This window comes from Chlorocebus sabaeus, chromosome 2 (assembly GCF_047675955.1).
Source record: "Chlorocebus sabaeus isolate Y175 chromosome 2, mChlSab1.0.hap1, whole genome shotgun sequence".
In the NCBI taxonomy this organism is placed as follows: domain Eukaryota; kingdom Metazoa; phylum Chordata; class Mammalia; order Primates; family Cercopithecidae; genus Chlorocebus; species Chlorocebus sabaeus.
The window spans coordinates 67,498,138-67,522,129 of record NC_132905.1 but is presented as its reverse complement, the minus strand read 5'-3'; the positions used below and the strand labels follow the sequence as shown (position 1 = coordinate 67,522,129).

Below are 23,992 nucleotides of genomic sequence, written 5' to 3'. Positions count from 1 at the left end.
ATGCCACTATGCCCAGCTGATTTTTAAAATTTTGATAGAGACAGAGTTTCACCGTGTTGCCAGGGCTACTCTCAAACTCCTGGGCTCAAGTGATCTGCCTACCTCGGCCTCCCAAAATATTGGGATTACAGGTGTGAGCCACAGCTCCTGGCCTAGACCACTGATTCCTAAGATACAAATAAATCACCCAAAACAGTACCTAAGAAACTGAAAACAGCTGAGGACAGTTGGGTAGCCTGGGGACAGGAGTAGGTGGGAGAGGGTCTTTTTGCCTGCACGTCCTTTTGTATCATTTAAAATTGTATGCCTAAGAAATAGGCAAGTAGCGTCTATTTAAAAATTAATGAAATTGGCCGGGCACGATGGCTCACGCCTGTAATCACAGCACTTTGGGAAGCCGCGGCAGGTGGATCACGTGGTGAGGAGTTTGAGACTAGCCCAGCCAACATGGTGAAACCCCATCTCTACTAAAAATACAAAAATTAGCCGGGCATGGTGGCGCACGCCTGTAATTCCAGCTGCTCAGTAGACTGAGGCAGGAGAATCGTGTGAACCCAGGAGGTGGAGGTTGCAGTGAGCCGAGATGGCACCACTGCACTCCAGTCTTGTTCCACAGCAAGACTCCATCTCAGAAAAAAAAAAAAAGAAGGCCAGACGCAGTGGCTCACGCCTATAATCCTATAATCCCAACACTTTGGGAGCCGAGGTGGGTGAATCACCTGAGGGCAAGAGTTCAAGACCAGCCTAACCAACATGGAGAAACCCCATCTCTGCTAAAAATACAAAAATTAGCCAGGCATGGTGGCGCATGCCTATAATCCCAGCTACTCGGAAGGCTGAGGCAGGAGAATCGTTTGAACCTGGGAAGCGGAGGTTGCAGTGAACAGAGATTGCACCATTGCACTCCAGCCTGGGCAACAAGAGCGAAACTCTGTCCCACAAAAAAAAAGAAAAAAAAAAGTTAATGGAATTAGATGAAATAAATAAAAAATCCAAATCATATATATTCATAATAGTTGATAGCTGCAATATGCATGGGAGGTATACTCATTATCACAACCTGGACAGCATTTAGGTATTGTTTTATGCCTTATACCATGTTGCCCCATGGAGTAGATTGAAAAGACCATTGATGTGCTCCCAAGATGCTTGTCATTTAAAAAAAAGATCCCTGACATTCATGTTGGAAGAAAGCTCATCTTCCATAGGCCTGATGAGAAAACTAAGCCTAAGCTAGAAGACATGAGGAATTTCTGAAGCTTCAGTTTTGTCACTGGAGTTCTATTTCTTTTTCTTTTCTTTTCTTTTTTTTTTTTCTTTTTCTTTCTTTCTTTCTTTCTTTCTTTCTTTCTTTCTTTCTTTCTTTTTTTTTTCGAGACAGGGACTCTCTTTGTCACCCAGGCTAGAGTGCATTGGCATAATCTTGGCTCACCGCAACCTCTGCCTCCTGGGTTCAAGCGATTCTCCAAGTCTCCAAGTCCCAGCTTTCCAAGTACCTGGGACTACAGGCGTCTGCCATTACGCCTGGCTAATTTTTGTATGTTTTAGTAGGGACAGGGTTTCACCATGTTGGCCGGGCTGGTCTCGAATTCCTGACCTCAAGCGATCCGCCTGCCTCACCCTTCCAAAGTGCTGGGATTACAGGCGTGAGCCACCACAGGTGACCTGGAGTTCTATTTTATTTATTTATTTATTTTTATTTTATTTTATTTTATTTTATTTTATTTTATTTTATTTTATTTTGAGATGGAGTCTGGCTCTGTCGCCCAGGCTGGAGTACAGTGGCGCGATCTCGGCTCACTGCAAGGCTCTGCCTCTCAGGTTCATGCCATTCTCTTGCCTCAGCCTCCCAAGTAGCTGGGACGACGTGCACCTGCCACCACGCCTGGCTAAATTTTTGTATTTTTACTAGAGATGGGGTTTCATGTGTTAGTCAGGATGGTCTCAACCTCATGATCCGCCCGTCTCAGCCTCCCAAAGTGCTGTGGGATTACAGGCATGAGCCACCGCGCCCGGCCTATTTTTCCTTTTTTTTTTTTTTTTTTAGAGACAGGGTCCTGCTCTGTTGCCCAGGCTAGAGTACGGTGACATGATCATGGCTCACTGCAGCCTTGAACTCCTGGCCTTAAGCAGTCCTCTTACCTCAGCCTCCAGAATAGCTGGGATTACAGGCACGAGCCACTTCACTAAATATTTTATTTTAAAATATTTGGGGCCAAGTGCAGTGGCTCGTGCCTGTAATCCCAGTACTTCGGGAGGCCGAGGCGAGCAGATCATCTGATGTCAGGAGTTTGAGACCAACCTGGCCAACACAGTGAAAAAGGAACAAATGTCAATGTTTTTGCAAAAAGGACAAATGTCAATGTACGTTAATTCTGGTTGATTGGGTACATTAATATCTATTGCTTTATTCTACTTACTTTTTCTTTTTTTAAAAAATTGACTTCCTAAGTTGTGTTTATATTCTACTTACTTTTTCATGTGTATGTTTAAACTTTACAACCCTGAGACTGCTTCCTTTCAGTAGTTTCAGAAGAGCAGAATCCCTTTTCAGAATAAGAAGAACCCTTAAGTCCTCAGTCAAATTCTGCTTGAATTCCTGCCCGGGGATCCGTTTTCACACTGCTATAAAGATACTCCCTGAGACTGGGTAATTTATAAACAAAGGAGGTTTACTAGACTCACAATTCCGCACGGCTAGGGAGGCCTCAGGAAACTTATAATCATGGCGGAAGGCAAAGGGGAAGCAGATACATCTTCACAATGGCAGAGCAGGAGAGAGACAGAAAGCAGGGGAAACTGCTACTTTTATTTTATTTTATTTTATTTTTTTTGAGACTGAGTCTCGCTGTGTCACCTAGGGTGGAGTGCAGTGGCGTGATCTCGGTTCACTGCAACCTCTGCCATCCGAGTTCAAGCTATAGCAATTCTCCTGCCTCGGCCTCCTGAGTAGCTGGGACCACAGACACGCACCACCATGCCAGGCTTTTTTTTTTTTTTTTTTTTTTTTTTTTGGAGACAGAGTTTTGCTCTTGTTACCCAGGCTGGAGTGCAATGGTGCGATCTCAGCTCACTGCAACCTTTGTCTGCCGGGTTTAAGTGATTCTCCTGTCTCAGCCTCCTGAGTACCTGGGATTACAGGTATGTGCCACCATGCCTGGCTAATTTTTGTATTTTTAGTAGAGACAGGGTTTTGCCATGTTGGTCAGGCAACTCCTGACCTCGGGTGATTCACCGGCCTCGGCTTCCCAAAGTGCTGGGATTACAGGTGTGAGCCACCGCGCCGGGCCTAATTTTTGTATTTTTAGTAGAGATGGGGTTTCGCCATATTGCCAGAATGGTCTCGAACTCCTGATCTCGAGTGATTCACCTGCCTTGGCCTCCCAAAGTGCTGGGATTACAGGCATGAGCCACCGCGCCCAGCCAAACTGCCACTTTAAAACCATCAGATCTCCTGAGACCTCCCTCACTATCATGAGAACAGCTTGGGGGAAGCCACCCTCATGAGCCAATCACTTCCCACCAAGTCCCTCCCTCTACATGTGGGAATTTTCATTCAAGATGAAATTTAGGTGGGGACAGAGAGCCAAACCATATCAGGATCTTTGAGCCTTTGTTTGGATACCTTGTGTGTTTGGGAGCTCACCGTGGCCTGAGCTACCTGTTCCACTTTCCTTTGTTAGCAGAGCTCTTCCTTACAGTGAGCCCAATCCCATAGCCCTAGACCTTCTCTGCCTGCTCCCACTTTTGCCCTCAAGGCAACTCAAAGCAGCTCTGCCTCACCTCTATGTATCAGACCCACCAGTACTGAGAGAGGGCCATCATATCCCCTTCTTCTCCATTCTGGATCTGCCAGCCCTGACAAAAATCAGTGAGCACTAGGTACTGAGTAAAGATGGGCAGCACCCCCTTTGGTACCAGGTGACGTGCGATCAGGAGAAAAGCTGATGTGCTCCCTTTGGCCACACAGAGAGAAGACATCAAGAGCCTGTTGCCGTACATCGTAGACAGCTTGCGTGAAACCGATAAGAAGATCGTTCTGTCAGCCATCCAGATACTCCTGCAACTTGTTAGAACAATGGATTTCACTACCCTGGCTGCCATGATGAGGACCCTGTTCTCCTTATTTGGTGATGTAAGATAATCAGAGAGGAGAGACTTTCCTAGGAGGAGGGTAATGGGTATAACAGCAAACAGAAGTTGGTATAGTAATAAATACACTCTACTTGGTATAGGACTTTTACTTTCAGAGCATTTCAAACCTGCTCTCTTAAGACCCTTCCAGGTAACCTGTGATGTTGATAGGGCAGATGTTACTGTTTTTCAGATTTAACAACCACAACAAAAAAAAAACTGAACCTAGAAACTTGCTAAGGTACTACCCTGCTTTGTGATGGGGAAGGCGAAAACGTTGTCTTTCCCTTCAAGAACTATCAGAACTGGGTCAAGATGGTGGATGATATTTATGTCCCTGTCCCAAATCCCATATATTTCTCAAGAGGAAATACATGGAGCACAGTGACCAGCATCCTTGGAAGAGTAAAACATACCAAGGCTGGGATTTCAAATTTCCGCAAAACAGCCTGTGTGAATGGTTCCTGCCTGTACCAGGCACAAGGTTTGCTGACTACAGGTGACACTGTGTGCGTCTCTCACTTGTAGAGTGAGAAAACAAGTAGTGCTAAAGCAACAAGTCTTACTGTGTCCATATATATAGAGAGAGGGAGGGAGATGGAAGCTTGCTCTGTTGCCCAGGCTGGAGTGCAGTGGTGTGATCTTGGCCCACTGCAACCTCCGCCTCCCAGGTTCAAGCGATTCTCCTGCCTCAGCCTCCCGAGTAGCTGGGACTACAGGCATGCATCACCATGCCCGGCTAGCTTTTGTATTTTTAGTGGAGACGGGGTTTCCCCATATTGGCCAGGCTGGTCTTGAACTCCTGACCTCAAGTGATCTGCCTGCCTCAGCCTCCCAAAGTGCTGGGATTACAGGCGTGAGCCACTGTGTGCACATATATTTTATTTCTTGCCCTCAGCTACAAACAGCTAAATAGCGTCATATCAGGACTGGCTTTTCAACCCCTCCCAAGTTCTTATAAGCTAAGCATGCACACATTCAGTGAGTTGCTTCCCTTTGTCTACTCCCTTCCTAGGTGAGACCTGATGTTCATCGTTTCTCCATGACTCTCTTTGGAGCCGCCATAAAGTCTGTAAAAAACCCAGATAAGAAGAGTGTAGAGAAACAAGTCCTGGACAGCTTGGTCCCACTACTTCTGTATTCTCAGGATGAAAATGATGCAGTAGCTGAGGTAATGCCTACTGTTGGGGTCTCTCATCCCTCAATAACTTCAAATCCAGAGCCAACTCTGCAAAGAAAATAAGCATTCATATATATATGTCACAAATATTTTTGAGACAGGGTCTCTGTCACCCAGGCTGGAGTACAGCGGTGTGATCTCAGCTCACTGCAACCTCCACCTCCTGGGTTCAAGCAGTTCTCCTGCCTCAGCCTCCCAAGTAGCTGGGATTACAGCTGCCCATGACCATGCCTGGCTAATTTTTGTATTTTTAGTAGAGATGGGGTTTCGCCATGTTGGCCAGGCTGGTCTCGAACTCCTGACCTCAAGTGATCCACCTGCCTTGGCCTCCCAAAGTGCTGGGATTACAAGCATGAGCCACCGTGCCTGGCCTGACATTTCAATTTTTCATTATTACAGTGCAGCAATTATTTTACCTATTTCCTCATGCACGCATATGAGAGTTTCTTGAGGGCATAAACCCAGAAGTAGAATATCTAGGTGTCTTTAACTTTTTATTAGATATTTATAAATCACTAAATATAGTGGCTGATGTGATTTATATGCCCATCAGTAGCCAAAGGAATTCTTATGGCCCAAACATCTAGTGGACCTGAGATAAAATACTGGCTTGGAGATTCATCTGAGGTGTTGCATGGTGCATGGGTGGCATTCTGAGAACAACGAACTAGAAAAGAGACCCACTTGCTAAATTTTGCTCAAGGATGTGGATCAGGAAGAGATCAGTCCTCTGGAATTCCTTCCTTCCAACCCAGAGATGCCACAGGACAGAAGTCAGGAGCTGCACTTCCTTTGTAGAGTGACAGAAAAATGGCACAGGAACAGTTAAGTGGAGGTGGGCGCTTCATCTCTAGGGCACAGGGTAATGGGAATTCCTGCCCAAACCTCTGGTCTAGGGATTGCATCTGCAAGCTGTCACTTTTGCCCAGCACCAGTGGTTTCTACATCCTCCCCAGAACCCTAGGGTTTTTGTAGATTCCATGTAAGGACTATTTGGGGAAGTTGGAGGAGGAGGAGGAGGGCAGGATTCTAGTTCCTTTCTGCCCTTCTCCTCTCTTTTATCAGCTTTTCATATTGCACTTTAGTACTAGTTTTATTGAAGAAAGATTACCTCTGTTTAAAAATGAGGCTGGGCATGGTGATTCACACCTGTAATCCCAGCACTTTGGGAGGCCAGGGTGGGTGGATCACCCGAGGTCAGGAGTTCAAGACCAGCCTGGCCAACATGACGAAACCCTGTCTCTACTAAAAATACAAAAATTAACCAGGCGTGGTGGTGGGCACCTGTAATCCCAGCTACTCAGGAGGCTGAGGGAAGAGAATCACTTGAGCCTGGGAGATGGAGGTTACAGTGAGCCAAGATGGCACCACTGCAGTCCAGCCTGGGCAACAGCACGAGATTCCATCTCAAAAAAATAAAAATGTTTGAAAATGCTGATCTATGATCATCTCTTTCACAGGAGAGCAGGCGAGTCCTAACTGTATGTGCCCAGTTCCTGAAGTGGAAGCTGCCCCGAGAAGTGTACTCTAAAGATCCCTGGCACGTCAAACCTACTGAAGCAGGAACAATCTGCAGATTCTTTGTATGTGAGCAATAATGGCTTTGTTAACTCTTTAACATACTGAGAGACCTATTTTCTTCTGACACACCGTTTAATGACAGAATATGGCATACAATAAATATTTCCCATTTCTTTTCACATCAGCAGTTGATATCTATGAGCAGTTTTTTGGTTGTTTTTTTTTTTTTTTTTTTTTTTTTGAGATGGAGTCTCGCTCTGTCGCCCAGGCTGAAGTGCAGTGGCATGATCTCAGCTCACTGCAAGCTCCACCGCCCGGGTTCATGCCATTCTCCTGCCTCAGCCTCCCTAGTATCTGGGACTACAGGCACCCGCCACTGTGCCCAGCTAATTTTTTGTATTTTTAGTAGAGATGGGGTTTCACTATGTTAGCCAGGATGGTCTCGATCTCCTGACCTTGTGATCTGCCCCCCTCGGCCTCCCAAAGTGCTGGGATTACATGCGTGAGCCACCGCGCCCAGCCTATGACCTGTTTTTTATTGTGGATCTGTGTTTCTATAGTTCCCTCCCAACTGAGTCACAAATTTAGTTTCGATTGCTACCCTTAGTCACGAAAAGACTGGTGGACTCTTTGGAGCCCTTCTAATATGGGTCAGAGGCTACAAGGTCAGGTTGATGCTGAAAAAGTTACTTACGGACTGAATTGAAATGGAGTTATATATTGCTTTTATAACTATCTTGAATCCTTTCCTTGACTAGAACGGATTGTTTTACTGTCCATCAGGGCATGTCCAGGGAGTCCCAAGCAAGGGCTGCCGTGCAGTGTGGCCATGCAGCATGATGGCAGCATGCCACTTGTTCTGCCAGGACCCAGATGGTGTCATTTCTCTTCATGAACTCCACAGAAGCTACTGTGGCTGATCTCAGGGTCAAGCTTGAGCCCGGGCAGCCTCCACAAGCCCATCCATGGTTTTCTAGAAGCTGACCCTAGAACCACCTAGCAGACCTTAGGAATGACTGACTATTCCCAGGAGTCTTCCATATGTGTCGCCTCTTTAGGACCCACAGAAGCTTTCTCTGATCAGGCTTGCAGTGCCCTTGTGTTGGGGATTCCATTAGGGATTATCTGTCTGATCTGCACCCAAACCTATAGCTGATGCACTGATAACAGCATTTACAGAAGGAAATTTTGGTGCTGTCAACTACAAGTTGTCCATGTTAATTATGCCATAAGTTCTATCAAAATAAATCCTATTTTCCCCCTCCTATTTTTTTTTTTTTTTTTTTTTTGAAACAGAGTCTCACTCAGTTGCCCAGGCCTTGGCCTCCCAAGTAGCTGGGATTACAGGCCCACACCACCATGTCTGGCTAAGTTTTGTATTTTTTTAGCAGAGCTGGAGTTTTGCCATGTTGGCCAGGCTGGTCTGGAACTCTTGACCTCAGGTGATCCACACAGCTCTACCTGCTAAAGTGCTGGGATTACAGGCATGAGCCACCGCACCCAGCCTCCCCCTCCTATTCTTGAGGTGCCGTCCCTATACAAGATCCACTGAGAGGTGCCTTCATTCACCCAAAAGCCATGACAGGCCATAGAGAACCTGAGGATTAAAACTTTCTGAGGGGGCCAGGTGCAGTGGCTCACGCCTGTAATCTCAACACTTTGGGAGGCCGAGGCAGGCGGATCACAAGGTCAGGAATTCGAGACCAGCCTGGCCAATATGGTGAAACCCTGTCTCTACCAAAAGTACAAAAAAGAAAATTAGCTGGGCTTGGGAGCGGGCACCTATAGTCCCAGCTACTCGGGAGGCTGAGGCAGGAGAATCGCTTGAACCCGGGAGGTGGAGGTTGCAGTGAGCCAAGACTGCACCACTGCACTCCAGCTTGGGTAACAGAACGAGGCTCATTCTGAAGAAAAAAAAAAAAAAAAAACAACTTCCTGAAGGGAGCCTGCAAGCTAGCAAGGGAGATAAAACCTCGATGTAAAAAAGTGCGTGCCAGGAGAGGAATACCTGCAAAATGCTCAGAGCAGGGTTAGGTCAGGCAGGCAAGCAGTCAGGGACAAGCTCATAGGGAGGCAGAACTCAAGGTGAAGCTTAAAGAACAGGACTTAAATACAGAGAAGCCAAGATAGCTTTAGAAACATTGCAGGCCTCTGCAGCAAGCAGACCTAATAGACATCTATAGAACTCTCCACCCCAAATCAACAGAATATACATTCTTCTCAGCACCACATCGTACTTACTCCAAAATTGACCACGTAATTGGAAGTAAAGCACTCCTCAGCAAATGTACAAGAACAGAAATTATAACAAACTGTCTCTCAGACCACAGTGCAATCAAATTAGAACTCAGGACTAAGAAACTCAATCAAAACCGCTCAACTACATGGAAACTGAACAACCTGCTCCTGAATGACTACTGGGTACATAACGAAATGAAGGCAGAAATAAAGATGTTCTTTGAAACCAATGAGAACAAAGATACAACATACCAGAATCTCTGGGACACATTTAAAGCAGTGTGTAGAGGGAAATTTATAGCACTAAATGCCCACAAGAGAAAGCAGGAAAGATCTAAAATTGACACTCTAACATTGCAATTAAAAGAACTAGAGAAGCAAGAGCAAACACATTCGAAAGCTAGCAGAAGGCAAGAAATAACTAAGATCAGAGCAGAACTGAAGGAGATAGAGACACAAAAAACCCTCCAAAAAATCAATGAATCCAGGAGTTGGTTTTTTGAAAAGATCAACAAAATTGACAGACCACGAGCAAGACTAATAAAGAAGAAAAGAGAGAAGAATCAAATCGACGTAATTAAAAATGATAAAGGGGATATCACCACCGACCCCACAGAAATACAAACTACCATCAGAGAATACTATAAACACCTCTACGCAAATAAACTGGAAAATCTAGAAGAAATGGATAATTTCCTGGACACTTACACTCTTGCAAGACTAAACCAGGAAGAAGTTGAATCCCTGAATAGACCAATAGTAGGCTCTGAAATTGAGGCAATAATTAATAGCCTACCAACCAAAAAAAGTCCAGGACCAGATGGATTCACAGCTGAATTCTACCAGAGGTACAAGGAGGAGCTGGTACCATTCCTTCTGAAACTATTCCAATCAATAGAAAAAGAGGGAATCCTCCCTAACTCATTTTATGAGGCCAACATCATCCTGATACCAAAGCCTGGCAGAGACACAACAAAAAAAGAGAATTTTAGACCAATATCCCTGATGAACATCGATGCAAAAATCCTCAATAAAATACTGGCAAACCGGATTCAGCAGCACATCAAAAAGCTTATCCACCATGATCAAGTGGGCTTCATCCCTGGGATGCAAGGCTGGTTCAACATTCGCAAATCAATAAACATAATCCAGCATATAAACAGAACCAAAGACAAGAACCACATCATTATCTCAATAGATGCAGAAAAGGCTTTTGACAAAATTCAACAGCCCTTCATGCTAAAAACACTCAATAAATTCGGTATTGATGGAACGTACCTCAAAATAATAAGAGCTATTTATGACAAACCCACAGCCAATATCATACTGAATGGGCAAAAACTGGAAAAATTCCCTTTGAAAACTGGCACAAGACAGGGATGCCCTCTCTCACCACTCCTATTCAACATAGTGTTGGAAGTTCTGGCTAGGGCAATCAGGCAAGAGAAAGAAATCAAGGGGATTCAGTTAGGAAAAGAAGAAGTCAAATTGTCCCTGTTTGCAGACGACATGATTGTATATTTAGAAAACCCCATTGTCTCAGCCCAAAATCTCCTTAAGCTGATCAGCAACTTCAGCAAAGTCTCAGGATACAAAATTAATGTGCAAAAATCACAAGCATTCTTATACACCAGTGACAGTCAAACAGAGAGCCAAATCAGGAATGAACTTCCATTCACAATTGCTTCAAAGAGAATAAAATACCTAGGAATCCAACTTACAAGGGATGTAAAGGACCTCTTCAAGGAGAACTACAAACCACTGCTCAGTGAAATCAAAGAGGACACAAACAAATGGAAGAACATACCATGCTCATGGATAGGAAGAATCAATATCGTGAAAATGGCCATACTGCCCAAGGTAATTTATAGATTCAATGCCATCCCCATCAAGCTACCAATGAGCTTCTTCACAGAATTGGAAAAAACTGCTTTAAAGTTCATATGGAACCAAAAAAGAGCCCGCATCTCCAAGACAATCCTAAGTCAAAAGAACAAAGCTGGAGGCATCACGCTACCTGACTTCAAACTATACTACAAGGCTACAGTAACCAAAACAGCATGGTACTGGTACCAAAACAGAGATATAGACCAATGGAACAGAACAGAGTCCTCAGAAATAATACCACACATCTACAGCCATCTGATCTTTGACAAACCTGAGAGAAACAAGAAATGGGGAAAGGATTCCCTATTTAATAAATGGTGCTGGGAAAATTGGCTAGCCATAAGTAGAAAGCTGAAACTGGATCCTTTCCTTACTCCTTATACGAAAATTAATTCAAGATGGATTAGAGACTTAAATGTTAGACCTAATACCATAAAAATCCTAGAGGAAAACCTAGGTAGTACCATTCAGGACATAGGCATGGGCAAAGACTTCATGTCTAAAACACCAAAAGCAACGGCAGCAAAAGCCAAAATTGACAAATGGGATCTCATTAAACTAAAGAGCTTCTGCACAGCAAAAGAAACTACCATTAGAGTGAACAGGAAACCTACAGAATGGGAGAAAATTTTTGCAATCTACTCATCTGACAAAGGGCTAATATCCAGAACCTACAAAGAACTCAAACAAATTTACAAGAAAAAAACAAACAACCCCATCAAAAAGTGGGCAAAGGATATGAACAGACATTTCTCAAAAGAAGACATTCATACAGCCAACAGACACATGAAAAAATGCTCATCATCACTGGCCATCAGAGAAATGAAAATCAAAACCACAATGAGATACCATCTCACACCAGTTAGAATGGCGATCATTCAAAAGTCAGGAAACAACAGGTGCTGGAGAGGATGTGGAGAAATAGGAACACTTTTACACTGTTGGTGGGATTGTAAACTAGTTCAACCATTATGGAAAACAGTATGGCAATTCCTCAAGGATCTAGAACTAGATGTACCATATGACCCAGCCATCCCATTACTGGGTATATACCCAAAGGATTATAAATTATGCTGCTATAAAGACACATGCACACGTATGTTTATTGCAGCACTATTCACAATAGCAAAGACTTGGAATCAACCCAAATGTCCATCAGTGACAGATTGGATTAAGAAAATGTGGCACATATACACCATGGAATACTATGCAGCCATAAAAAAGGATGAGTTTGTGTCCTTTGTAGGGACATGGATGCAGCTGGAAACCATCATTCTCAGCAAACTATCACAAGAACAGAAAACCAAACACCGCATGTTCTCACTCATAGGCGGGAACTGAACAATGAGATCACTTGGACTCGGGAAGGGGAACATCACACACCGGGGCCTATCATGGGGAGGGGGGAGGGGGGAGGGATTGCATTGGGAGTTATACCTGATGTAAATGACGAGTTGATGGGTGCAGCACACCAACATGGCACAAGTATACATATGTAGCAAACCTGCACGTTGTGCACATGTACCCTACAACTTGAAGTTTAATAATAATAAATAAATTTAAAAAAAAAAAAAAGAAAAGAAACATTGCAGGCACAATATATGGCATGAGTGGATGCAAGCAAGGGACATTCACAGGATTTAGAATAACTTGGTCTAGGGGCTTGTTATTCTGGTATAATACTCATTCAACAACTGTAGTTATTTCAAACACTACTATACTCTTCCTGATAGAGTCTCTGACCCCAGAAACTATGGTAAGTCTGATCAAAAGAGTGCTGCTGCTTCATTACTTTATACTTATTTTTTCCCCACTTAGGAAAAAAAGTGCAAGGGGAAAATTAACATCCTAGAACAAACACTGATGTACTCCAAGAATCCAAAACTTCCTGTCAGAAGATCAGCAGTCTTGTTTGTAGGTACGAAGAATGCCCTTTCATTCCTATAGTCACTTTTGTCCTATACTTTCCCAAATTGTGTTGGCAAGCATCCCTTCTTTTTTTCTTTTCCTTCTTCCTTTCTTTCTTTCTTTCTTTTTTTTTTTTTTTTTTTTTGAGGAGTCTCACTCTGTCACCCAGGTTGGAGTGCAGTGGCGTGATCTCAGTTCACTGCCACCTCCACCTTCCGGATTCATGTGATTCTTCTGCCTCAGCCTCCTGAGTAGCTGGGATTACAGGCACCTGCCACCACACCTGGCTAATTTTATTTTTATTTTTATTTTTATTTTTGAGAAAAGTCTCGCTCTTGTCCCCCAGGTTTGAGTGCAATGGCTTGATCTCAGCTCACTGCAACCTCTGCCTCCCGGGTTCAAACAATTCTCCTGCCTTTGCCTCCCAAGTAGCTGGGATTCAGCTGCCTGCCACTATACCCTGCTAATTTTTGTAACTTTTAGTAGAGACGGGGTATCACCATGTTGGCCAAGCTGGTCTCGAACTCCTGACCTCAGGTGATCCACCCGCCTCAGCCTCCCAAAGTGCTGGGATTACAGGCATGAGCCACTGCGTCCGGCCTAATTTTTGTGTTTTTAGTAAAGATGGGACTTCACCATGTTGGCCAGGCTAGTCTCGAACTCCAGACCTCAGGTGATCCACCTGCCTCAGCTTCCCAAAGTGCTGGAATTACAAGCGTAAGCTACCACACCCAGTCAGTATCCCCATTTTTATATATGTATGGTGTGGGGGTTTTATATGTGTGGGCAGGGGTGGTGGTTTGAGACAAGGTCTCACTTTGTTGCCCAGGTTGAAGCACAGTGGCACAATCATGGCTCGCTGCAGCCTCAACATCCTGGGCTCAAGCAATCCTACCTCCCTCAGCCTCTTGAGTAGCTGGAACTATAGGTATGTGCCACCATGCGCAGCTGATTTTTTTTTTTTTTTTTTTTTTTTAAGAGACAAGGTCTTGCTACATTGCCCAGACTGGTCTTAAACTCCTGGGCTCAAGCAGTCTTCCTGCCTCAGCCTCCCAAAGTGCTGGGATTACAGGCGTTAGTCACCGTACCCAGCTGTGAGTCACTGCACACAGCCAAGTATCCCCATTCTTTATGAAGATGACCTTGGAAAAAGGGGCTCTGCTACCTATAGGTAACTACCAGGCACATGGAAGCCCAGTTTTTGGAATCTGCCTAATTATCAGAAGGTCGATTCCACCAGCTGCTTAGATGTCTTAATGATAGAAACTTTTAGATATTCATTTCCCAGAGCAAAAGCCAGATCACAGTACTCATTGACTTTATCCTGCCTTTAGGCCTTTTATCGAAGTACGTGGATCACAATGAGCTCAGGAGGATGGGTACTGACCGGATAGAGGATGGTAGGTAATAACAGTCCTTGAATTTGGGGTGTACCCATATTTTGGAAGGTATCTGAGGCAGCCACTGTGGGAAGGCTTTATAGCAGAGCTGAGACCCTGAGCTCTAGAAAACCTGGCTTTTGTAGCAGGAATGCTATCGGTGATTTCAGCTGAATGACAGTCCCATTCCAGTCCAGTTTCCCTTTAGGAAAGGACATGACCCTATTTGTCTGGAAACTAGCTTTGATGAGTCTTGGGGACAGTTCCTGAGCCTTGTCTGTCAGCAAATAAGACATTACCTAGAAATACTATCTTAGGAAATTATGATGATTCCTCACAAGTACCGCAGAGATGACTGCAGCACTATTTTCTATAAGCAGTTGTCCTGTAACGTAGGTAGGACTTGGTAATAGAGATGTTTTATAGTCACATTTTTCTTTAATTTTTTTCTTTAATGTTTTTCTTTCAAATCCCCCGTTCTGAGACACAGGCATTCTTTTTTTTTTTTTTTCTTTCGAGACGGAGTCTTGCTGTGTCGCACAGTCGAGTGCAGTAGCCTGATATCGGCTCACTGCAACCTCCACCTCCCAGGTTCAAGTGATTCTCCTGCCTCAGCCCCCCGAGTAGCTGGGATTACAGGCACGTGCTACCACGCCCTGCTAATTTTTGTATTTTTGGTAGAGATGGGATTTCACCATATTGGTCAGGCTGGTCTCAAACTCTTGGCCTCAGGTGATCCACCCACCTCAGCCTCCCAAAGTGCGGGGATTACAGGGATGAGCAACTGCGCCCAGCCAAAACAGGCATTCCTTATTCCCACTAAGAAGTAGTCCTACCATTAGAAAATGCCATATGATGCTGTCTTACAATCCAAAATTATTACTTGCAGAATCTAATCAAAATCCTGAGCAATTCATTACTTATAAAATAAAAACATAACTGGTGAAACGGCTAGGAGCTAAAGTTTATTTAAGAAAGATCATGCCACTTTTCTCTAAGGTCTCCCACTTCCTCACAGATACCAGAAGCAAAGAAAGGAGGCTGGGTGCAATGGCTCACACCTGTAATTCCAGCACTTAGGGAGGCTGAGGTGGGAGGATTACTGGAGCCCAGGAGTTCAAGACCAGCCAGGGCAACATAGTGAGACCTCGTGTCTCTCTCTCTCTCTCTCTCTCTCTCTCTCTCTCTCTCTATATATATATATATATATATATATATATATATATATTTTTTTTTTTTTTTTTTTTTTTTTTTTTTTTTGAGATGGAGTCTCGCTCTGTTGCCGAGGCTGGAGTGCAATGGTGCAATCTCAGCTCACTGCAGCCTCCACCTCCTGGTTTCAAATGATTCTTGTGCCTCAGTCTCCCAGGTAGCTGGGATTACAGGTGCCCGCCACCATGCCTGGCTAATTTTTATATTTTTAGTAGAGATGGGTTTCTCCATGTTGCCCAGGCTGTTCTTGAACTTCTTACTTCAGGTGATCCGCCTGCCTCAGCCTCCCAAAGTGCCAGGATTACAGGCATGAGCCACTGCACCTGGCCTCTATTAAAAAAAAAAAAACATTAGGAGGTGTGGTGGTATGTGCCTGTGGTTCCAGCTACTCAGGAGGCCAAAGCGGGAATATTGTTTGAGCTCAGGAGGTCAAGGCTTCAGTGAGCCGAGATTGCACCACTGCACTCCAGCCTGGGTGACAAGAGTAAGATTCCGTCAAAGGGAGAAAGAGAGGAAGAGAGGAGGGAGGAAGGGAGGGAGGGAGGGAGGGAGGGAGGGAGGAAGGGAGGGAGGGAGGGAGGGAGGAAGGGAGATTATTCCAAGGGATAGGATTCTACATGGCTGATTCTGTTCAAATAAAAGGAAATTATTTTCTAATCTAAAAGGGGGACGAAACTTCCTTTTCCATTCAAAAGTTATCTATATGAAAGATCTAGAAAATATATATAATTATGTGCATATAGATTAGAATGAACCATATGTGATTAACATTTCATGTTCTGTGGAACATGGCCAGGTGTGGTGGCTTACGCCTGTAATCCCAGCACTTTGGGAGGCCCAGGCAGGTGGATCACCTTAGGTCAGAAGTTCAAGACCAGCCTGGCTAACATGGTGAAATCCCCTCTCTACTAAAAATACAAAATTAGCCAGGTGTGATGGCACATGGTGCATGCCTGTAGTCCAGCTACTCGGGAGAGAGAAGCAGGATAATCACATGAACCTGGGAGGCGGAGGTTGCAGTGAGCCGAGATGCGCCATTGCACTCCAGCCTAGGGACAGAGTGAGCCTACATCTCAAAAAATAATAAATAAATAAATAAATAATGAATGTTCTGTGGAACATGTGGACAGACCTCAATGCAACAAGTGAAAGAAACTACAAACTAATGAAGTGTTACATTTTGGAAGCAAACAAGATGAATTTAAAGGCAAAACACTGCTTAATAAGTATAAAGCTCCAAATTATGAAGAGGTCTTGAGCGTTTTTGAGAGCTTGGAGAATTATACATAAAAAAGAGAACCTGGCCCGGCGTAGTGGCTCATGCCTGTATTCCCAGCACTTTGGAAGGCTGAGGTGGTAGATCACCTGAGGCCAGGAGTTCAAAACCAGCCTGGCCAACATGGCAAAACCCCGTCTCTACTGAAAATACAAAAATTAGCCGGACATACTGATGTGCATCTGTAATCCCAGCTACTCAGGAGGCTGAGACACGAGAACTGCTTGAACCTGGGAGGCAGAGGTTGCAGTGAGTCAAGAACGTGACACTGCATTCCAGCTGGAGCAGGAGAGCAAGACTCTGTCTCAAAAAAAAAAAAATTAATTAAATAAATAAAATAAAAATAAAAAAGAGATCCTTTTCTAGGTATGATACCAAAGGCATATCCATAAAATAAAAGAATGGTAGATTTGTCTACATCAAAATTTTAAAAACCAACTTTGAAAAAGAGAGAAATAGTTAAAAGTGAAATGCAAACAATAATATGAAGGGAAATATTTGCAACATGATAAAGTGTTAATACCCTTAAATCAAATTAGAAATCCTCAAAAGAAAAGTGGCAAACAATATGAATAAGCAGTTCATAGAATAATTACAAATGGCCAATAAATAGATGAAAGATATTTGATATTACTAGTAATCAGAGGTTTGCAAAATAAATCATGATGAGATGCCAGTATGCGTTTTTCTGTCGAAATGGCAAAGATTACCAATTAATAAACTTTGAGCCGGACACAATGGCTCATGCCTGTAATCCCAGCAGTTTGGGAGGCCCAGGTGGGTGGGTCACCTAAGGTCAGGAGTTTGAGACCAACCTGGCCAACATGGTGAAACCCCATCTCTACTAAAAATACAAAAATTTAGGTGTGATTCAAGGAGAATCGCTTCAACCTGGGAGGCGGAGATTGCAGTGAGCCGAGATCGTGCCACTGCACTCCAGCCTGGGTGACAGAGTGAGACTTTGTCTCAAAAAAAAAAAGAGGGAGATTCTCCTGCCTCTGCCTCCTGAGTAGCTGGGATTACAGGCACCATGCCCGGCTATTTTTTGTATTTTAATAGAGATGGGGTTTCACCATGTTGGTCAGGCTGGTCTCGAACTTCTGACCTCGTGAGCTGCCCGCCTCGGCCTTCCAAAATCCTGGGATTACAGGCGCAAGCCACCATGCCCAACTTGACTTATCAATTCTTATTTAGGAATTTAATCTATGAAAATAAGCAGAAATAATTACAGAAATATTCATTTTAGTGTTATTTAGAATAACAAAAATGGGAAATAATCTAGATTGGAAACAACAGATAATTAAAGAAATTATAGCATATTCATATTGTAGAATTATATACAGGTTGAGCATCCCTAATCAGAAAAATCCAAAATCTGAAATGCTCTCCACCCTGAAACTTCTTGAGTGTTAACGTGACACCACAATGGGAAAATTCCATACCTGACCTACCTCATAAGACAAAACACAATCAAGCAGTTGTGGTGGCTCACACCTGTAATCCTAGCACTTTGGGAGGCCAAGGCAGGCAGATCACCTGAGGTCAGGAGTTCAAGACCAGCCTGGCCAACATGGTGAAGCCCTGTCTACTAAAAATACAAACAGTAGCCAGGCGTAGTGGTGCACACCTGTAATCCCAGCTACTCAGGAGCCTGAGGCAGGAGAATCGCTTCAACCCGGGAGAGGGAGGTTGCAGTGAGCCAAGATCTGTCACTCTGGGTGACAGAGTGAGACTCTGTTTAAAACACACACACACACACACACACACACACACAGTCAAAACTTTGTTTCATGCACAAAACTATTTAAAATATTGTATAAAATTACCTTCAGGGTATATGTATAAGGTGTATATGAAACATAAATGAATTTTGTGTTTAGACTTCAGTCCTATCCCCAAAATATCTCATTATGTATATGCATGTCTTCCAAAATCCGAAACAGTCTAATTTCCAAAACACTTCTGCTTCCAAACATTTTGGATACGGGATCCTCAACCTGAATACCCATGAAAAATATTATAGAATAATTTTCATTTGATTTATTTATTTATTTATTTATTTTGAAACAGGATTTCAGCCTGTTGCCCAGGCTGGAATGCAGTGGCACGATCTCAGTTCATTGCAATCTCTACCTCCTAGGCTGAAGGGATCCTCCCACCTCAGTCTCCCAAGTAGCTGGGACTACAGGCACAAGGCACCACACCTGGCTAGTGTTTTATGTTTTGATATTATGTAGGCATAGGGTTTTGCCGTGTTGCCCAGGCTGGTTTTGAACTCCTGGGCTCAGGTGATCCACCTCCCTAGGCTTCCCAAAGTGCTAGAATAATTTTTAAATGACTCAGATAAATGATGATGTGGTATCATTAAATAAAACCAGCATTTGCAATTCCTAGGTCATACGGTTCCGTTTGGACAAAAAGTAAAAGCATATATATGTAAATATAAATGTATGAAAAAAAAGACCAGAAAGATATACATTGAAAATAACAGTAGTTATCTCTAGATGGTAGGATTATGGGTGACTTTTCTTCTTGTGCTTACATGTAATATCTAAATTTTCTGCACAATGAACATGTATTTATTTTGTAATATGAAAACATAAAAACTGCTTGGCATGGTGGCTCACACCTGTAATCCCAGCACTTTGGGAGGCCAAGGTGGGTGGATCACTTGAGGTCAGGAGTTCAAGACCAGCCTGGCCAACATGGTGAAACATGGTGAGCCGAGATCGTGTCACTGCACTCCAGCCTGGGCAACAGAAGGAGACTTCATCTCAAAAAAAAAAAAAAGAAAGAAAAAAAGAAAAAGAAAAAAGAAAAGAAAACATTAAAAACTAAAAGTTTTTGGGTTTTTTTTTTGTAATTAAAAGAGGATAGTGATGTAAGAGTTACTTCTAGTACCAACACAGGAACTTAGATATTAACATTAGACATGGCTTGGGAGGTCCAGATAATTTGACTTTAGAAAGACTACTTGGAATGTGATTATTGCAGAAGAGTGAAATGTTTGGCAACTCAGAAACCAGTAGGTTTTGTAGATCAAAATTGGAATCAATTCACTGATATATAAACTTTTAGACAGTTGGACCTGTAATCTAAGCTGCTATGGGCATGTAAGCTTTTTGCTATCTAGACCTTTGTTCATTTCCATAGATCTCAGGGACTTTTACCTCCAACCTGTGTTTGCCTGCCGCTAGATCTGAGAGACCTGCTGTGTGACCCTGAGCCCTCACTGTGCATCATCACCTCCCAGACTCTGTTACTAGTCCAGATGGCGAGGGCCGAACCAAAACCTAAGCAGAGAGTGAACTGGTTGCAGAAGCTCATGGGCAAGTCCTCTGCCTAGAAACACAAGGCAAGCAACATCAGGTAAAAACCAATCCTTTCAGAAACCACAGAAGTCACTGATGCCAGCCCCCCTTTTTTCAGACTTAAAACAATGCCAGCATTAAGCCACCTCTACCCATTTAATTACCTCCAATGTGTTTTTTGCTTTCAAAACCTTGAAGAAGATATAGAGGAGGGCAGTTTTTAGTTTAAAATTGCAGATACAGTTTAAAAATCTACAGAGTTTTTGGCCGGGCATGGTACCTCACGCCTATAATCCCAGCACTTTGGGACTCCAAGGCAGACAGATCACTTGAGGTCAGGAGTTTGAGACCAGCCTGGCCAACATGATGAAACCCCGTCTCTACTTAAAATACAAAAATTAGCTAGGCATGGTGGCAGGCATCTGTAATCCCAGGTACTTGGGAGGCCGAGGCAGGAGAATCGCTTGAACCCAGGAGGCAGAGGTTGCAATGAGCCAAGGTCACGCCACTGCATTCCAGCCTGGGTGACAGAGTAAGACACTGTCTCAAAAAAAAAAAAAAAAAAAGAGTTCACATCTTTTTTTTTGTTTGTTTGATTTCTTTTAGAGATAGGGTCTCCCTCTGTCACCCAAGTTCAAGTGCAATGGCATGATCACAACTCACTAACCTCGAAGTCCTGGCCTCCTGCCTCAGCCTACTAAGTAGCTAGAACTACAGGCACATACAACCAACCATACCTGTTAAATAGCCCTTCATGCTATTGTCTCCATCTCAGAAAATAAGATAGCCCTTAACTGCTACAAACCGTTCTTTGTCAAATGGGAAAGGCAAAACAGAAACAAGAGCTAATATAGGTGATGTTAGGGTTTGCCTATATCTACATCTTCTGCCTCCATTTAAATCATAAACTGGATTTTATATTGCACATGCTATCTTACCAAATATCAGCACAATTATTTGCTCTGTAAATAGAGCTATATTTGGAATAGGCAAAATAATACAGTGGAAATATTATGAAGTTCGGAGTGTACAGGTCTGGTATCAAATGCCAGCATTATAGCTGACTTTCTGGAAACATTAAAAAAAATTATTTCTCAACCGCAGGTTTATGTAAAAAATGGAGATAGCGTTTTCTAACTAAAGGCTTGTTGAAAGGAATAAATGAAAGAGTATGTGTAAGAGGTATTACACAGATTGAGCACAGAGTGCATATTTAGTGATTGTTAATTCCCCATCCTCCCCCTTGTACTGGACTCACACCAGGGACTAAGAGCTACAGATGAATAAGCTAATATTTTTTCTTTTTTTTTTTTTTTTTTTGTAGGACAGAATCTTGCTATGTTGTGCAGGTAGGCTAGTCTTGAACTCATGGCCTCAAGTCATCCTCCTGTGTCAGCCTCCCAAAGTGCTGAGATTACAAGCATGTACCACCGCACCCAGCAGAATTCCAGTCTTGAGAAGCAGGTCAAGGACAGCTTGAAAAGAGATTCTAAATAAATGTTAATGTTACAATGTTAGTATGTCTGCTTAATTGCCAACAATATTAAGAATAAAATAATTTTTTTTTTTTTTTTTTTTGAGACAGGGTCTCACTCATTTACCTAGGCTGGAGTGCAGTAGCACGATGATGACTCACTGCAACCTCAGCCTCCTGGGCTCAAGTGATCCTCCCCACTGAGCCTCCCAAATAGCTGGGACTACAGGTGTGTGCCACCATGCCCAGCTAATTTTTTATATTTTTGGTAGAGATGGGGTTTTGCCATGTTGCCCAGGATAGTCTCAAATTCCTGAGTTTAAGTAATCTGCTCACCTTGGCCTCCTAAGTGCTGGGATTACAGATGTGAGCTACCATGCCTGGCCAGCAATCCATTCTAATAGTTTCATATTTAATGATGTATTTTTGTGAAATCCTTTATGGCCCTGTCTTCTTCCTTTTCCTTTCCCTTAAAAACTCCAAGTGGCCAGGTGCAGTGGCTCATGCCTGTAATCCCAGCACTTTGGAAGCCCGAGGCAGGCAGATCATGAGGTCAGGAGTTTGAGACCAACCTGGCCAACATAGTGAAACCCTGTCTCTACTAAAAATGCAAATACCCGGGCATGGTGTCATGTGCCTGTAGTCTCACCTACTCAGGAGGCTGAGGCAGAGGTTGCAGTGAGCCAAGATCATGCCACTGCACTCCAGCCCAGGCGACAGTACAAGACTCCATCTAAAAAAAAAAAAGGAAAAAACCTCCAAGCAAGAAAAAAAATCTCTGAATTGGTGTAATGGTAAATATATCCCAATATATCCAAGGTTTCCACTCCTTCTCCCCTTTTTTCCATTTTCATGATTCCCTCTCCTATAACCGACGTCAGATCCTCAAATGGCTCTAGGATGGGAACCATTATTTGTTGAGTACCTACTGTCTGCTTTAAGCATAAATGGAGAAAAATTTCTTACAAGCAGAAATTTTCTGGGAAAAGAGATTAGTTTGTGCTGGGCGACCACTTTTATAAGTTGCATGTGGAATTGTGGGAGACCCCCAAGAGGCACACTGAACTAATTAGAAATAGTCACCATCAATCTGATTCTCAGGCTCTTGCTTGGTTGAAGAATATGCACAGAGAGCCAGAGCTGAGCTATCTAGGGCAATGGAGGGACATTTTGGAGGTGATATGGGAAAAAAAGAAAGAAAATGGAACAACTGACAGGTGAAGAATGGAAATATCTAATGGTTAATTGCATTAAATTTTTTTTTTTTTTTTTTTTTTTTTTTTGGAGACGGGGTGTCGCTCTATTGCCCAGGCTGGAGTGCAGTGGTGTAATCTCAGCTTACTGCAACCTCTGCCTTCCCGGTTCAAGTGATTCTCCTCCTGCCTCAGCCTCCCGAGTAGCTGGGACTACAGGCGAGCATCATCATGCCCAACTAATTTTTGTATTTTTAGTAGAGACAGGGTTTTGCCATTTTGGCCAGGCTGGGCTCAAACTCCTGGCCTCAAGTGATCTGTCCACCTCAGCCTCCCAAAATGCTGGGATTACAGGCATGAGCCACCATGCCCGGCCCCCATTTCCCCCAATTCTTTGATATCTGGTTCAAGTATTCTTAGCTATTATCTTTTAGTTAGTGATTTGGATGAAATGCTTCACTTTTTTTAAACATTGCAGTTATGACTAAATAAAAATTGAGTTTGCATTTTTCCAAATTAAAGGAAAAAAAGGTAGCCATAAGGAATCACAAATATGACTAGGGTAGGGTAAGAAAGGGGAGAGTAGCAAATGAAGGCAGAGTTAGACAGGGGACCACCAGACCCTCAGTGCCTTGTAGGCCAGGACAAGGAGCTTGGCTTAACCCTGAAAGAAATGGGGAGTCGCTGGAACATTTTCAAACTTTTGGATTTTTGACAATTGAATAGATTTAAAATATGGTTTTACACTGGCTTAAACTTGTATACATATATTTTTCCTATTAGAAAGGTTAGGGCTGGGCGCAGTGGCTCACGCCTGTAACCCCAGCACTTTGGGAGGCCAAGTCGGGCAGATCACGAGGTCAAGAGATTGAGACCATCCTGGCCAACATGGTGAAACCCCATCTCTACTAAAAACTACAAAATTTACCCTGGCATGGTGGCGCATGCCTGTAGTCCCAGCTGCTCGGGAGGCTGAGGCAGAAGAATTGCTTGAAACCAGGAGGTGGAAGTTGCGATGAGCCGAGATTGCACCATCGCACTCCAGCCTGGGTGACAAGAGTGAGACTCTATCTCAATAAATAAATAAATAAATAAATAGAAGAAAGGGAGGAAGGAAGGAAGGAAAGAAACAGAGAAAGGAAAGAAAGGAAAAGAAGAAAGAAAAAAAGTTAGGCATCTTTTCACATCTAAAAGCCATTTACATTTGCTTTTCTAAGATTGTATGCAGTCCTTTCCCCATTTTGTGGGTAGAGAGGCTTTATTAATCTTTGTAATGCAC

At 43.4% G+C, this 23,992-nt stretch overlaps 1 protein-coding gene across 1 annotated transcript in view; it reads left to right on the top strand.

Annotated features, from left to right (window-relative positions):
• Nucleotides 1-21,515, top strand: part of LOC103247055 (maestro heat-like repeat-containing protein family member 7) — a 41,695-nt gene extending 20,180 nt beyond the window's left edge. Inside the window, exons 8-14 of the mRNA XM_037984735.2 lie at nt 3,971-4,135; nt 5,150-5,305; nt 6,775-6,897; nt 12,779-12,878; nt 14,203-14,268; nt 19,933-20,104; nt 21,371-21,515. Coding sequence (XP_037840663.2) covers nt 3,971-4,135; nt 5,150-5,305; nt 6,775-6,897; nt 12,779-12,878; nt 14,203-14,268; nt 19,933-20,081 — 759 coding nt within the window. The 3' untranslated portion in view covers nt 20,082-20,104; nt 21,371-21,515. The remainder of the gene's footprint in view (nt 1-3,970; nt 4,136-5,149; nt 5,306-6,774; nt 6,898-12,778; nt 12,879-14,202; nt 14,269-19,932; nt 20,105-21,370) is intronic.
• Nucleotides 21,516-23,992: the final 2,477 nt, after the last annotated feature.